We start from the raw sequence: 18,105 nt of genomic DNA on the forward strand, positions 1-18,105 counted from the left end.
AGGTGGAAAGAACTTTGCCAAGAAGGCATTGACTAGCTTTTCCCATGAGTCCAGGCTTTCTTTAGGTTGTGAGTCCAACCATGTCCTAGCTCTGTCTCTTACAGCAAAAGGGAATAGCATAAGTCTGTAGACCTCAGGGTCAACCCCATTAGTCTTGACAGTGTCACAGATTTGCAAGAATTCAGCTAAGAACTGATGAGGATCTTCCAATGGAAGTCCATGGAACTTGCAATTCTGTTGCATTAGAGAAACTAATTGAGGCTTAAGCTCAAAGTTGTTTGCTCCAATGGCAGGGATAGAGATGCTTCTCCCATAGAAGTCGGGAGTAGGTGCAGTAAAGTCACCCAGCACCTTCCTTGCATTGTTGTTGTTTTCGGCTGCCATGTGTTCTTCTTCTTTGAAGAATTCGGTTAGGTCCTTTCAGGTTCAGGGTCAGCTTCAACAAGAATGCCTTTGTCTTTGTTCCTGCTCATATGAAAGAGAAGAAAACAAGAAAATGTGGAATCCTCTATGTCACAGTATAGAGATTCCTTGAGGTGTCAGAGGAACAGAAAAATAGAAAGAAGAGGTAGAAGAATTCGAACTTAATTAGATAGAGTTCGAATTGTGCATTGAGAAGGAGTGGTACTCCATAAATAGAAGGATGTGGGAAGAGAGGAAGAAATTTTCGAAAATCAAGTGAAATATTTTGAAAACATTTTTAAAAAAAAATTAATTAATTTTCGAAAATCAAGAGTGAGAAACAGATCAAGAAATTTTTGAAAAAGATTTTTGAAATTAGAAATAAAAAAGATATGATTTGAAAACTATTTTGAAAAAGATGTGATTAAAAAGATATGATTGAAAAGTTATGGTTTTAAAAAGATATGATTGAAAAGATATGATTTGAAAACAATTTTAAAAAGATTTGATTTTAAAAATTAATGACTTGCCTAACAAGAAAAGATATTTTTCAAACATTAAACCTTTCTCAACAGAAAAGGCAACATACTTAAAATGTTCAATCAAATCATTAATTGTTAGTAAGTATCTTTGAAAAAGGAAAGAAATTGATTTTGAAAACATTTGATTGAAAAGATATGATTTGAAAAAGATTTGATTTTGAAAAACTTTGAAAACTTGAAAAAAATTGATTTTGAAAACAAAATCCTCCCCCTTGTGCCATCCTGGCGTTAAACGCCCAGAATGGTGCACATTCTGGCGTTTAACGCCCAATGCACTACCTTTTTGGGCGTTAAACGCCCAACCAGGTACCCTGGCTGGCGTTTAAACGCCAGTCTGTCCTTCTTCACTGGGCGTTTTGAACGCCCAGCTTTTTCTGTGTAATTCCTCTCCTGCATGTTCTGAATCTTCAGTTCCCTGTACTATTGACTTGAAAATAGAACCAAGATCAAATAAACAATGCATGCAAGACACCAAACTTAAAATTAGACACTAGACTCAAACAAGAAACATAAAATATTTTTTGTTTTTATGATTTTTATAATTTTTTTGTGCTTTTTTCGAAAATTATATGGAAATAGAAAATAAAGGTTTCAGAATTCTCAATTTGGATTCCAGGAATCATTGCAATGCTAGTCTAAGACTCCAGTCCAGGAATTAGACATGGCTTCACAGCCAGCCAAGCTTTCAAAGAAAGCTTCGGTCCAAAACACTAGATATGGCCAATGGCCAGCCAAGCCTTAGCAGATCATTGCTCCAATAGCAAGATTGATAGAAATCAACAAGCTCTTGTGATGATCAGTTGAAACCTCGGTCCAATAAGATTAGACATGGCTTCTCAGCCAGCCAGACTTCAACAGATCACCATGAAACACTAGAATTTATTCTTAAGAACTCTGAAGAAAAATACCTAATCTAAGCAACAAGATGAACCGTCAGTTGTCCATACACGAAATAATCCCCGGCAACGGCGCCAAAAACTTGGTGCTTGAAATTGTGATTCACTACACAACTTTGCACAACTAACCAGCAAGTGCACTGGGTCGTCCAAGTAATAAATCTTACGCGAGTAAGGGTCGATCCCACGGAGATTGTTGGTATGAAGCAAGCTATGGTCACCTTGTAAATCTTAGTCAGGCAGACTCAAATGGGTATAGATGATGAATAAAACATAAAGATAAAGATAGAGGTACTTATGTATATCATTGGTAAGAGCTTCAGATAAGCGTATGAAGATGCTTTCCCTTCCGTCTCTCTGCTTTCTTACTATCTTCATCCAATCCTTCTTACTCCTTTCCATGGCAAGCTTATGCAAGGGTTTCACCGTTGTCAGTGGCTACCTCCCATCCTCTCAGTGAAAACGTTCCTATGCTCTGTCACAGCATATGGCTAATCATCTGTCGGTTCTCGGTCAGGCCGGAATAGAATCCATTGATTCTTTTGCGTCTGTCACTAACGCCCCGCCTGCTAGGAGTTTGAAGCACGTCACAGTCATTCAATCATTGAATCCTACTCAGAATACCACAGACAAGGTTAGACCTTCCGGATTCTCTTGAATGCCGCCATCAGTTCTCGCCTATACCACGAAGATTTCGGTTAAAGAATCCAAGAGATAAACACTAGAGCCTTGTTGCTTGTAGAACAGAAGTGGTTGTCAGTCACTTTGTTCATAAGTGAGAATGATGATGAGTGTCACGGATCATCACATTCATCAAGTTGAAGAACAAGTGATATCTTGGAACAAGAACAAGCAGAATTGAATAGAAGAACAATAGTAATTGCATTAATACTCGAGGTACAGCAGAGCTCCACACCTTAATCTATGGTGTGTAGAAACTCCACCGTTGAAAATACATAAGAACAAGGTCTAGGCATGGCCGAATGGCCAGCCTCCCAAAGAGGGTTCAATCATAAAAACATGATCAAAAGATTCTAAGATTGAAAGATTTTTTTTAGATACAATAGTAAAAGGTCCTACTTATAGGGAACTAGTAGCCTAAGGTGTACAAAGATGAGTAAATGACATAAAAATCCACTTCCGGGCCCACTTGGTGTGTGCTTGGGCTGAGCAATGAAGCATTTTTCGTGTAGAGACTCTTCTTGGAGTTAAACGCCAGCTTTGGTGCCAGTTTGGGCGTTTAACTCCCATTTTGGTGCCAGTTCCGGCGTTTAACGCTGGAAATTCTGTAGGTGACTTTGAACGCCGGTTTGGGCCATCAAATCTTGGGCAAAGTATAGACTATCATATATTGCTGGAAAGCCCAGGATGTCTACTTTCCAACGCCATTGAGAGCGCGCCAATTGGGCTTCTGTAGCTCCAGAAAATCCACTTCGAGTGCAGGGAGGTCAGAATCCAACAGCATCTGCAGTCCTTTTCAGTCTCTGGATCAGATTTTTGCTCAGGTCCCTCAATTTCAGCCAGAAAATACCTGAAATCACAGAAAAACACACAAACTCATAGTAAAGTCCAGAAAAGTGAATTTTAACTAAAAACTAATAAAAATATACTAAAAACTCAACTCAAACTACTAAAATCATACTAAAAACAATGCCAAAAAGCGTACAAATTATCCGCTCATCACAAGGTTGATACTACTGATGTGAAAATGATGTTATTACTGTGATAATGACCTTCGTTGATGGTTTTGAATTTTTACCTGAGAGCATGTTTGTGTGTTTATTCATGATTTTATATGTTACTTTAAGAAAATACAGATTCTTAACTAGGAGAAAATAAACTCTCAATGTGAATTGTGCAGCTCCCCAACAGGGACAAAACAAGAGTGTGAGTTGTTCCCAATCTCAGGTATGTAATTTTCTCTCTTTTGTTCTGCTATTCCTTGGGTATGCAAGGATCTCTTTCATGTGTTATCTTCATTATTGAAGAGGAGAAGAAAAGATGCCTCTAGGGCTGATTCTAGGTATAGGAAGAGCTTTTTGAAGAAAGATGTTGATATCCCTAAGTTAGCTATATGTAACATTAATTTAGAAAATTAGTTAGGTTAGCTATGCTCTGAATTAGCTGTAATATTAATTTAGCAAATTAGTTAGGTTAACTATGCTCTAGGTTAGCTTTACTATATAAACATCAATCTCCCACTCTTGACATGTGAGGTTCATAATTTTAAATTTGTGTGCCAAATTCTTTTCTCTCCAATATAAATTTCTTCTCTCTTTTCTTTAAGTTCGAGTCACAAGTTCCCCGAGTTTGAACATAGTGCGGTGAGCATCTTGTGGCTCCGTTCTTATTGCTTCATCTTTCCATCCCCAATTCTTTCTTATATTTTCTTAAACAAGAATTGCACACAATCAAGAGCCTCCAATCGTGGTGAATCTAGGATCCAACAATGGAGACCCAAATTTAACCTTTTCAGTTTCTGATCTTCAAAATCTAGCTCGTTTGTTATCTCAAATATCCAACCTTCAAACGCATATGCCAAGAACTCACTTAAATTCTATCTCTGACCCATCAATCCCTTATTTCTTGCATCATGGAGAAAACCCTAGCATCTCCATTATTAACGTCATGTTAATCCTCATAATTACAACCTGTGGTCAAGAGCCATGATATTGGCTTTGAATAGAAAGAACAAACTCTGCTTCGTGGATGATAGTCTCCCAAAACCTCAAGAAAATGATCCCAATTTCATGGCTTGGGAGAAGTGCAATACTCATGTAGTGTCTTGGCTAACGTCTTCGATCAGTGAAGAAATTCTTCATAGTGTAATATGGAATGACAATGCTGCTGATATTTGGTGTGATCTCCAACATTGATACTCTCAGGGGTATGTGTTTAGAATAGCTGAACTTGAGGAAGAGTTGTTCTCCATCAAACAAGGTGGGTTGAGCTTTACTTCATACATCATTAAATTGAAAGCTGTATGGCAAGAATTAGACACATTTTGGCCAATTCCTCATTGCAATTGTGGAGAATCTTGCACTTGTGGACTCAGTGTTGTTAGAAACTATAGAAAAGACAACTACTTAGTTCGGTTTCTAAGGGGTCTCAATGAACAACATGTTATAGCAAGATCACAGATCATGTTAATAAAGCCACTCCCAATAATCAATGATGAATTTGCACTCCTGACCCAGCAAGAACAACAATTAAACACCCCTGACATTCTTGACTCAAAAACAATTCTAGCTGCTCAATCCAGTTTTGACACCTCTCTTGGATTTCAGAATCTGGCTACTTGGGGACGAGGTAGAAGGGTTAGAGGGAGAGGTGACAGATTTGGAAGACCACCATCCAAAGCTTGCTTCTACTGTCACAAGACTAGTCATCTTATAGACACATGCTATAAAAGGTATGCTTTTCCACTCCATCTCAACAACAACAACAACAACAACACAACACATAAGCAATGAATGTGATGACCACTGCAAAACCTGATGAAAGCAGATGTCAAACCCTTGTTCCACAGCAAGATGGTAGTAATGCTGAGCTCTCTTTCACTCAAGATAAAAAAAAACAAGCACTCGTAACTTTACTGCAACAATCCCCTTTTCAGTCTCTTAGTGCCACAATCAATTCTTCAGAGTCAGGTATTCTTACTCACACACTACACATGAGCACATACATATCACACCTCTTGTCATTAAAATCATTTTACTCCAACACTTGGATACGTGATTCAAGAACCACTAATCATGTATGTCACACACTCACTGATTTTATCAGTTACAGTCATAGAAAACCAATTTTGGTAAAATTACCTAATGGTTATCATACTATCACTTCTATTTCAAGAACCATTCTTTTTTTAAAAGATTTTTATCTTACAAATATTGTATACATTTCTAATTTCAATTTCAACCTTGTGTCAATTTCTCAAATAACTCAAAACTTACATTGCAAAGCTTCTTTCACTGACAAGAGTTGTGAGATATAGGATTCAAGTACATGGAGGACGATTAGCACAGCTGAGGAAAAAGAGGATTGTACACTTTGACTATTCAGCCAAACAGTTAAGTGGTTTAAAATTCTATCTCATCTCTCATTCAAAAATCACAAGTTCCATATACTACACATGATGGAGCATGCCACAATGATACTTCTCTTTCCAATAGCACAATAAGTTGCACTAGCAATATCAATAATCTGTGGCACCTTAGACTAGGTCATATACCAAAAGATACATTGCAATTGATGCATGACCTTTATCCATTTGTCGATTGTAAAGAATTTGCACAACCATGTGATTGATGCGTGAGCATTTTATACCCATTTTCTGCTTATTTTCTAGTTAAATTTAGTTAGAATTTAGTAAGTTTAATTATATTTTAGTGTTAAAATCTTATTTGGATGATACTTTAAGTTTTTTTGTGTTTTTATTATTTCAGGTAAAATTCGGACGAATTTGGCAGAGTTTTATGCAAGAAAAAAAGGGAAAAAAGTAGATGTTGTCAACCCTGACCTCCTTACACTCCAACGAGTATAACTTGAGCTATAAAGGTCCAATTAACGCGGTTCCAATGGCGTTGGAAAGCCAACTTTTAGAGCTTTCCAACGATAGATAATATTCTATAATTTTCTTCTGGAATCACTGCCATGAAGGGTGCTAAATGCCGAGCTTGGTGTTTAGCGCTAAGGAAGATAGAACCAGTACCCAAGCCACTGCCAATTCTGGCGCTGAACGCCAATTCTAGGGCTAAACGCCAGTAGTGCGGGTCAAAATCACCCAAGGAAACATCTTTAATCAGATTTAGCTTTTAATTATTATCTTATCTTTATCTTTGTTATTTTTATTTACAAACAAAATCTTTTAGATTTAGAATTTAATGTTTTATTTTAGTTTCAAATCAAATTAGGTTAGTTATAAAAGAGAGATGATTCAACCTTTCAAGGGTCATCTCTCTTATAGGACTTGGATATTCTCTTCTACACTTTTTCAGAACCCTTGTTTTCTCTGTAAGTCATGAGCCACTAAACCTCTTTGGTTAAGGTTAAGAGCTTTGTTTATTTCTATGGATTACGACTATTGCTTTTCTATTTTAATTAATGTATTGATTCAGTTTTAAGGATTACTTTCTTTCTTTATTTTATGAATCTAGATGGAATGAGAGTATGACCCTTATTCTAAATGCGTTCTTGTGACCCTTGGGAGAGGTCTCTCACCTGAACACAGCTTCAAAACAAATTCCTCCTAAATTGCTAATTACTTGGGCTAATCTGGATATGTGACATATAATCCATTTAGCTTTGGATAATTAGGGTTTTTGTAGCCATAAACTAGATTTGAACTTAACCCTTTAATTGGAATCAAGTGACCAAGAGATTGGCGGTTGATGAAGCTTAGAGGAGACTAAATCACTAAGAGACTAGGGTTTAGTCAATTACAGTTTGCCATGAAATGAATCTTGCATGATTAAAATAGTTGGTAAGAAAACTTAATCCATAAAAGTAAACGTCTTTGATACCTTAACTGTTTCTCTCATTGATTTCTACACCATACACATTATTTTCTTCCTTTATTCTTGATTTATCGTTTAATGCTTTTGAAACCCACAAAACCAACTTTTCTATCTGCTTAACTAAACCAATCAGCCGACCATTGTTGCTCAGTTCATCAGTCCTCATGGGATCGACTCTCACTCACCTGAGGTATTACTTGGACGACCCGATGCATTTGCCAGTTCAATTGTGGATATTCTCAAAATTCGGACCAGTGATGTTTGTCATTTCTTTAAACAAAAGAAACTTTCCTTTTCTATAAGTTCTACTACATCTAATAAAATTTTTTATTTAGTGCATTTTGATACATGGGGGCCAATTTCCATTCCTTTCACTAATGGTTTCAAATATTTTTTGATAATAGTTGAAGATAAGAGTAGATATACATGGGTACACTTTCTCAAACTGAAATATAAAGTTTCAAATTTGGTTAAAAATTTTGTTTTCTTGATAGAAACTGAATTTGGCAAAACAATAAAGGCCATTCGATCTGACAATGGTCTAGAATTTAATCTCAAATCTTTTTACCAATCTAAAGGTATCATTCATCAAATTTCATGTGCGAAAACTCTACAACAAAATGGCGTTATGGAGAGGAAGCACCAACACATTCTTAATATTGCTAGAGGTCTTATTTTCCAATCAAATCTTCACAAATGTCTCTAGCCTCATACAATAGACCATGTTGTGCACTTGATGAATAGAATACCTAGCATTAAACTTAAAAAGAACTCTTTAGCATTTATATGGAAGGGTACCTGACATTAACTCCTGAAAAGTGTTTGGCTTCCTTACTTTTGCTTGCACACTGACAGCAAATAGGAAGAAGCTCGACAGTAGAACCAGGAATTGTCTATTCCTCAAACTCAAACCAAACACTAAAGGATACATTTTGATTGATTTAACAAATAAAAGAGTTTTCATTCAAGGAACATTGTGTTTTATGAATCTAACCTTTTATCACAAAGAGCACGAACATTCCAATAGAGAAACCAAGGCGTTTGACTTCATCTTTGACTATTTTTGAAGAAATAGATCCTTTTATTGTTACATTTCATGCATCACATATATATCATGCACTAGACACTCTCACTCATAATCACACACGACAACATAGTTCATCATCTCATAATCAAACATTGGCACCTAATACACAGTCTGATCACACACTCACACCAAATTCCTCAAATTCACTAATTTAGCATACTTTGGTTCAAGCATCCTCATCTCCTCCTTCACAAACAGCACCATTACCTCATACACCAGTACACAACACTCACAATTGAATGAGAGACCATGAAAAACCACCACATTACTTAAAGGACTATCATTGCATGCAAACTTCATCTTCTAAAGCTACTACCAATAGTCATTGCAGGTATCCAATTTCTGCTCACTTATCATATGATGCACCCTCACCATCTTAGAGACATTTTTTCCTCACCATATCATCCAACACTGAACCCAAGTCTTTTGAAGAAGTTGTGAAGGAAGATTATTGGAAGAAAGCTATCAGTGATGAACTTTTAGCTCTTGAAAGTAATAGAACTTGGTCTCTCACAACCCTCCCTGTTGGAAAAAAGGTAATAGGTTGCAAATGGGTCTTCAAGACAAAGTACAAGTTTGATGACACCATCGAAAGACACAAAGCAAGACTTGTTACGAAAGGATTTACTCAAACTGTGGATTTTAACTACTTCGATACATTCGGTCCTGTGGTTAAAATGACAACATTTAGACTCATCATGGCTCTTGCAGCAGTAAAGGGCTGGCACCTCCACCAATTGAATGTCAATAAAGCATTTTTACATGGTGATTTACTCGAAGAAGTCTATATGAAAGCACCACCAGGTTTACAAGTCCCTTCCAATACTGTTTGCAAACTAAAAAGGTCTCTTTATGGACTCAAACAAGCGAGTAGACAGTGAAATTTGAAGCTCAACTCTGTCCTCACAACAGCGGGCTACGTGCAGTCTAAGCATGACTAATGTACATTGACGATATCATCATGGCTGGGGATGACATGCAAGAAATTAACAACTTGAAGACACTTTCTTGACAAGAAATTTACCATCAAGGACCTTGGCCAACTCAAGTTCTTTCTTGGCATGGAAATTGCTCAAAATGGCAAGGGAATTGCTCTTTATCAACGAAAATATACCTTTGATCTCGTCAAAGATTTTGGTATGTTAGAATCTAAAACAGTTTTCACTCTCATGCGCTGCACCTCTCAACTTACAAAGACTTCAGGTACTAGACTTGAAGACGCAACCAAGTATAGGCAACTCATTGGGTGCCTCATCTACCTTACTAACACACGCCCGGACATCTCTTTTGCGGTCAGCAAACTTAGTTAATATCTAAATTGTCCTACTAATGATCATTATAGAGCTAACATGCATATTTTTCGTTACTTCAAAGGCTCCCCAGCAGCTGGTCTTTCCTTCAGCGGCGACTCTGACATCTCTCTATCTGGCTACACAGATTTTGACTGGACAACCTGTGCCGATGCACATCGCCCTATCTGTGGTCAATGCTTCTTTTTTGGCACTTTTCTCATCTCTTGGAAGAGAAAGAAACAAGCCACAGTGACCCGCTTTTCATCCGAGGCCAAATACAAGGCAATGGCACTTGGTTCTATTGAAGGACAATGGCTTCTCTATCTCCTCAAGGACCTCAATGTCAACCATCCAAAGTCTTTCACAATGTACTGCGACAATCACTCTGCACTCCATATCGCCGCCAACCCCGTCTTTCATAAGTGAACAAAACATATAGAAGTGAATTGCCATATCATAAGGGAAAAGGTTCAAGCTGGGATACTCAAGCTACCGCTAATCTCTTGAGCTCACCAAACAGTTGATCTATTCACCAAAGCTTTACCTCTGAAAACCTTCAAGCAGATGTATTCCAAGCTTGGATTAGTGAATTTTCACTATCCAGCTTGAGGGGGATATTGATACCCCTAAACTAGCTATATGTAACATTAATTTAGCACACTAATTAGGTTATCTATGCTCTAAGTTAGCTTTACGAAGTAAACATCAATCTCATACTATTCACAGGTGAGGTTCATCATTTTAAATTTGTCTGCCAAATTCATTTCTCTCCAATTTGAATTTCTTATCTCTTTTCTCTGAGTTCGAGTCATAAGTTCCCCGAGTTTCAACAGAAGACGACTTCTTCATTGGACATTCTATCATCAAAACGTGCTCCACAAGGTTACTACAAGCCTACAAGGCCAAGAACTGCAAGCCCACTCGTTTCCATACCCGTAAAGGTACAGTTGACTTTAAAATTTTCTTAATTTTGTCATGGATATCAGAATTGGCAATATGGGTTCCTGCTCTCTGAATCCCTTTTGATTTATTCTTCATTTCAATTGTCATTGTTTGTTCTTTTAAAAAAGTTATGAATTAGAAGACCCAGATTCGTGTTTTTTTTTCTTAATCATTTTCACTCTCCTCAATCTCATAAGAATTGTTATACCTTCTCTTTGCTATTATTGTTTGTTTATACAATTTGGAAGCTTCTTAATTCTTGTGAAATGAATGAATTAAATGTTTATTTCGTGTGAATTTTTTTCCTTTCTTTGATGTCGATATATAACTTGGGAACCTTTTTTCAATTTATATCATAATTTCATGTTTCTGTCTTTGATTTGCTGATGGCTGCTTGCCGTGAAATAATGCTCAATTCTTCACATGATAGTTTGAGGGATTGTAGTTTACTCAGCTGCCAGCTCAGTCAGTTAGAATTAGAAGTAGTTAGAAGTTGTTTAGTTAGTTATACTAGATGAATAGTTAGACTTAGTGGTGTGCGAAATTGTGATCACTACAACTTCGCACAACTAACCAGCAAGTGCACTGGGTCGTCCAAGTAATAAACCTTACGCGAGTAAGGGTCGATCCCACGGAGATTGTTGGTATGAAGCAAGCTATGGTCACCTTGTAAATCTTAGTCAGGCAGACTCAAATGGGTATAGATGATGAATAAAACATAAAGATAAAGATAGAGATACTTATGTATATCATTGGTGAGAGCTTCAGATAAGCGTATGAAGATGCTTGTCCCTTCCGTCTCTCTGCTTTCCTACTGTCTTCATCCAATCCTTCTTACTCCTTTCCATGGCAAGCTTATGCAAGAGCTTCACCGTTGTCAGTGGCTACCTCCCATCCTCTCAGTGGAAATGTTCAACGCACCCTGTCACGGCACGGCTATCCATCTGTCGGTTCTCGATCAGGCCGGAATAGAATCCAGTGATTCTTTTGCGTCTGTCACTAACGCCCCGCCCTCAGGAGTTTGAAGCACGTCACAGTCATTCAATCATTGAATCCTACTCAGAATACCACAGACAAGGTTAGACCTTCCGGATTCTCTTGAATGCCGCCATCAGTTCTTGCCTATACCACGAAGATTCTGATCTCACGGAATGGCTGGCTCGTTTGTCAGGCGAGCGCTCGGTTGTCAGGCGATCAACCATGCATCGTGTATCAGGAATCCAAGAGATATTCACCCAATCTAAGGTAGAACGGAGGTGGTTGTCAGTCACACGTTCATAGGTGAGAATGATGATGAGTGTCACGGATCATCACATTCATCAAGTTGAAGAACAAGTGATATCTTGGAACAAGAACAAGCGGAATTGAATAGAAGAACAATAGTAATTGCATTAATACTCGAGGTACAGCAGAGCTCCACACCTTAATCTATGGTGTGTAGAAACTCCACCGTTGAAAATACATAAGAACAAGAGTGATCATTGGCTTCGATCCCAAAGAGGGAACCAGAAGAACCAAGATGAAAATACAATAGTAAAAGGTCCTATTTATAGGGAACTAGTAACTTAAGAATTACAAAGATGAGTAAATGACATAAAAATCCACTTCTGGGCCCACTTGGTGTGTGCTTGGGCTGAGCAATGAAGCATTTTTCGTGTAGAGACTCTTCTTGGAGTTAAACGCCAGCTTTTGTGCCAGTTTGGGCGTTTAACTCCCACTTAGGTGCCAGTTCCGGCGTTTAACGCTGGGAATTCTGAAGGTGACTTTGAACGCTGGTTTGAGCCATCAAATCTTGGGCAAAGTATGGACTATCATATACTGCTAGAAAGCCCAGGATGTCTACTTTCCAACGCCGTTGAGAGCGCGCCAATTGGGCTTCTGTAGCTCCAGAAAATCCACTTCGAGTGCAGGGAGGTCAGAATCCAACAGCATCTGCAGTCCTTTTCAGTCTCTGAATCAGATTTTTGCTCAGGTCCCTCAATTTCAGCCAGAAAATACCTGAAATCACAGAAAAACACACAAACTCATAGTAAAGTCCAGAAAAGTGAATTTTAACTAAAAACTAATAAAAATATACTAAAAACTCAACCAAATATACTAAAAACATACTAAAAACAATGCCAAAAAGCGTACAAATTATCCGCTCATCACAACACCAAACTTAAATTGTTGCTTGTCCTCAAGCAACTGAAAATCAAATAAGATAAAAAGAAGAGAATATACTATAGACTCCAAATTATCAATGAAACTTAGCTCCAAATTAGATGAGCGGGACTAGTAGCTTTTTGCCTCCGAACAGTTTTGGCATCTCACTTTATCCTTTGAAATTCAGAATGATTGGCTTCTTTAGGAACTCAGAATCCAGATAGTGTTATTGATTCTCCTAGTTAAGTATGATGATTCTTGAACACAGCTACTTATTGAGTCTTGGCCGTGGCCCAAAGCACTCTGTCTTCCAGTATTACCACCGGATACATACATGCCACAGACACATAATTGGGTGAACCTTTTCAGATTGTGACTCAGCTTTGCTAAAGTCTCCAATTAGAGGTGTCCAGGGTTCTTAAGCACACTCTTTTTGCCTTGGATCACAACTTTATTTCTTTCTTTTTCTTTTCTTTTTCTTTCTCCCCTTTTTTTTCTTTTTTCTTTTTTTTGTTCTTCTCCTTCTCTCTTTTTTTTTTGTATTCACTGCTTTTTCTTGCTTCAAGAATCATTTTTATGATTTTTCAGATCCTCATTAACATGTCTCCTTTTTCATCATTCTTTCAAGAGCCAACATTCATGAACCACAAATTCAAAAGACATATGCACTGTTCAAGCATACATTAAGAAAACAAAAAGTATTGCCACCACATCAAACTAATTAGGCTAGTTTTAAAGATGAATTCGAAATCCTGTACTTCTTGTTCTTTTGTGATAAAAATAGTTTTCATTTAAGAAAGGTGATGGATTCATAGGACATTCATAACTTTAAGGCATAGACACTAAGACACTAATGATCATAAGACACAAACATAGATAAACATAAGCATAAAAATTCGAAAAACAGAAGAATAAAGAACAAGGAAATTAAAGAACGGGTCCACCTTAGTGATGGCGGCTTGTTCTTCCTCTTGAAGGTCTTATGGAGTGCTTGAGCTCCTCAATGTCTCTTCCTTGTCTTTGTTGCTCCTCTCTCATGATTCTTTGATCTTCTCTAATTTCATGGAGGAGGATGGAATGTTTTTGGTGCTCCACCCTTAGTTGTCCCATGTTGAAACTCAATTCTCCTAGGGAGGTGTTAATTTGCTCCCAATAGTCTTGTGGAGGAAAGTGCATCCCTTGAGGCATCTCAGGGATCTCATGATGAGAGGGGTCTCTTGTTTGCTCCATCCTTTTCTTAGTGATGGGCTTGTGGTCATGCCTTCTCAGTTGAGCCGGCTTCCTTCTTGAGTTTCTCTTCCATTGAGCGCCCTCTTCACAAATGTTTATGAGGACTTGGTCCATCCTTTGATCAAAGTTGACCCTTTTTGAGTTTGAAAGAGATCTCGGGGATCACCTTCTTCAAGGCCACAACTTCATAGAAGTGGTCTTGATGCACCCTTGAGATGAATCTCTCCATCTTCCATGACTCAGAGGTGGAAGCTTTTGCCTTTCCTTTCCTCTTTCTAGAGGTTTCTCCGGCCTCGGATGCCATAAATGGTTATGGAAAAACAAAAAGCAATGCTTTTACCACACCAAACTTAAAAGGTTTGCTCGTCCTCGAGCAAAAGATGAAAGAAGAGAGTAGAAGAAGAAGAAATGGAGGAAATGGAGGTGGCCTATGGTTCGGCCAAAAGGGGGGAAGAAGTGGTTTGATTATGAATGGTGAGGTAGGTGAAGAGAGGGGTAGGGTTCGGTCATGTAAGGGTGGTGGGGTAGGTGGGGATCCTGTGGGGTCCACAGATCCTAAGGTGTCAAGGAAAAGTCATCCCTGCACCAAATGGCATGCAAAAATGCGTTTTGAGCCAATTCTGGCGTTAAACGCCGGGCTGGTGCCCCTTTCTGGCGTTTAACGCCAGGTTCTTGCCCCTTCCTGGCGTTTAACGCCAGTCTGGTGCCCCTTTCTGGCGTTAAACGCCCAGAATGGTGCCAGACTGGGCGTTAAACGCCCAACTGCTACTCTTACTGGCGTTTAAACGCCAGCAAGGCCTTCCTCCAGGGTGTACTGTTTTTCTTCCTGTTTTTCATTCCGTTTTTGCTTTTTTAATTGATTTTGTGACTTCTTATGATCATCAACCTACAAAAAAAATAAAATAACAAAGGAAAATAGATAAAATATAACATTGGGTTGCCTCCCAACAAGCGCTTCTTTAATGTCAGTAGCTTGACAGAGGGATCTCATGGAGCCTCACAAATGCTCAGAGCAATGTTGGAACCTCCCAACACCAAACTTAGAGTTTGAATGTGGGGGTTCAACACCAAACTTAGAGTTTGGTTGTGGCCTCCCAACACCAAACTTAGAGTTTGACTGTGGGGGCTCTGTTTGACTCTGATTTGAGAGAAGCTCTTCATGCTTCTTCTCCATGGTGACAGAGGGATATCCTTGAGTCTTAAACACAAAGGATTCTTCATTCACTTGAATGATCAATTCACCTCCATCAACATCAATCACAGCCTTTGCTGTGGCTAGGAAGGGTCTGCCAAGGATGATAGATTCATCCATGCATTTTCCAGTCTCTAGGACTATGAAATCAATAGGGATGTAATGGTCTTCAATCTTTACCAAAACATCCTCTACAAGTCCATAAGCTTGTTTCTTTGAATTGTCTGCCATCTCTAGTGAGATTCTTGCAGCTTGTACCTCAAATATCCCTAGCTTCTCCATTACAGAGAGAGGCATGAGGTTTACACTTGACCCTAAGTCACACAGAGCCTTCTTGAAGGTCATGGTGCCTATGGTACAAGGTATGGAAAACTTCCCAGGATCTTGTCTCTTTTGAGGTAATTTCTGCCTAGACAAGTCATCCAGTTCTTTGGTGAGCAAAGGGGGTTCATCCTCCCAAGTCTCATTACTAAATAACTTGTCATTTAACTTCATGATTGCTCCAAGGTATTTAGCAACTTGCTCTTCAGTGACATACTCATCCTCTTCAGAGGAAGAATACTCATCAGAGCTCATGAATGGCAGAAGTAAGTCCAATGGAATCTCTATGGTCTCATTTTGAGCCTCAGATTCCCATGGTTCCTCATTAGGGAACTCGTTGGAGGTCAGTGCACGCCCATTGAGGTCTTCCTCAGTGGCGTTCACTTCCTCTCCTTCCTCTCCAAATTCGGCCATGTTGATGGCCTTGCACTCTCCTTTTGGATTTTTCTGTATTGCTTGGGAGAGTACTAGGAGGGAGTTCAGTAACTTTCTTGCTCAGCTGTCCCACTTGTGCCTCCAAATTCCTAATGGAGGATCTTGTTTCAGTCATGAAACTTTGAGTGGTTTTGATTAGATCAGAGACCATGGTTGCTAAGTCAAAGGGGTTCTGCTTAGAATTCTCTATCTGTTGCTGAGAAGATGATGGAAAGGGCTTGCCATTGCTAAACCTGTTTCTTCCACCATTATTGTTGTTGAAATATTGTTGAGGTCTCTGTTGATCCTTCCATGAGAAATTTGGATGATTTCTCCATGAAGAATTATAGGTGTTTCCATAGGGTTCTCCTAGGTAATTGGTGGACGAAATTGTGATTCAAATTCTTGTATCATTTGTGATCAATGTTCTAATTATGGCTCTGGTGGAATTCACAACTCCGTTCAACTAACCAGCAAGTGTACTGGGTCGTCCAAGTAATAACCTTACGTGAGTAAGGGTCGAATCCACAGAGATTGTTGGTATGAAGCAAGCTATGGTCACCTTGCAAATCTCAGTTAGGCGAATTGAACATTTGTAATAGTGATAATTGGATTGTTCTAATAAAAAGGAATAATAAAAGGGATAGAGATACTTATGTAGATTCATTGGTGGGAATTTCAGATAAGCGGAATGGAGATGCTGTAGAGCTCTAAGACGCCTGCTCTCCTATTCCTTCTACCCAATCCTTCTTATCTCTCCATGGCAAGCTTTGTATAGGGGTTCACTATCAGCTGTGGCTACTTTCATTCCTCTCGGGGAAATAACCTGCACGGCTGTCACTCGCACAGCTAACCAGTCTGGAGGCATCACCCATGGTTGATAGCTACATCCCATCCTCGCAGTGAAAGCTATGCACGCACTCTGTCACAGTACGGCCAATCACCGGTTGGTTCCCGCTCCTACTGGAATAGAATCCCTCTTTTGCGTTTGTCACTAACGCCCAGCAGGTTAAAGTTTGAAGCACGTCACAGTCATTCATGAACGGAATCCTACTCGGAATACCACAGACAAGGTGAGACTTTCCGGATTCCCAGGATCCTACTCGGAACACCACAGACAAGGTTGGACTTTCCGGATCTAGATGAATGCCGCCATCTATCTAGCTTATACCACGAAGATTCTGTTGGGGAATCTAAGAGATATACATTCAAGCCTTGTTACACGCAGAACGGAAGTGGTTGTCAATCACGCGCGTTCATAAGTGAGAATGATGATGAGAGTTATTAGCTCATCACATTCATCATGTTCTTGAGTACGAATGAATATCTTGGAATAAGAATAAGATAGAGAATTGAATAAAAGAAAATAGAACTTCATTAATCTTTGAGGTACAGCAGAGCTCCACACCCTTAATCTATGGTGTGCAGAAACTCCACCGTTGAAAATACATAAGCAAAGGGTTCAGGCATGGCCGAATGGCCAGCCCCCTAAAACGTGATCAATGATCTCCTAAGATGAAGACTAAAACAAAACTGAGACCAAAGATGATTGATACATTAGTAAATCATCCTATTTATAATAAACTAGCTCCTAGGGTTTACATGAGTAAGTAATGATGCATAAATCCACTTCTGGGGCCCACTTGGTGTATGCTTGGGCTGAGCTTGATCTATCCACGAGCTGAGGCTTCTCTTGGAGTTGAATTTCGAGTTGTGATGTGCTTTGGGCGTTCAACTCCGGATTATGACGTTTTTCTGGCGTTTAACTCCAGAAAGGAGCGTGTACTTGGCGTTCAACGCCAGTTTGCGTCGTCATTCTTCGAATAAAGTATGGACTATTATATATTGCTGGAAAGCCCTGGATGTCTACTTTCCAACGCCGTTGAGAGCGCGCCAATTGGAGTTCTGTAGCTCCAGAAAATCCATTTCGAGTGCAGGGAGGTCAGAATCCAACAGCATCAGCAGTCCTTTTGTCAGCCTTTTTCAGAGTTTTGCTCAAATCCCTCAATTTCAGTCAGAATTTACCTGAAATCACAGAAAAACACACAAACTCATAGTAAAGTCCAGAAATGTGAATTTAACATAAAAACTAATGAAAACATCCCTAAAAGTAGCTCAAACTT

General features: G+C 38.9%; 1 protein-coding gene across 1 annotated transcript; it reads left to right on the plus strand.

Moving 5' to 3' along the window:
- The first annotated feature begins 4,506 nt into the window (after positions 1–4,506).
- On the plus strand, positions 4,507–5,313 carry LOC130980624 (uncharacterized). The gene is made up of 2 exons (XM_057904283.1): positions 4,507–4,617; positions 4,726–5,313. The coding sequence occupies exons 1-2, from the start codon at positions 4,507–4,509 to the stop codon at positions 5,311–5,313; spliced, it is 699 nt and encodes a 232-aa protein (XP_057760266.1).
- The last annotated feature ends 12,792 nt before the right edge of the window (positions 5,314–18,105 follow it).

Source organism: Arachis stenosperma, chromosome 5 (genome assembly GCF_014773155.1).
Source record: "Arachis stenosperma cultivar V10309 chromosome 5, arast.V10309.gnm1.PFL2, whole genome shotgun sequence".
Lineage (NCBI taxonomy): Eukaryota > Viridiplantae > Streptophyta > Magnoliopsida > Fabales > Fabaceae > Arachis > Arachis stenosperma.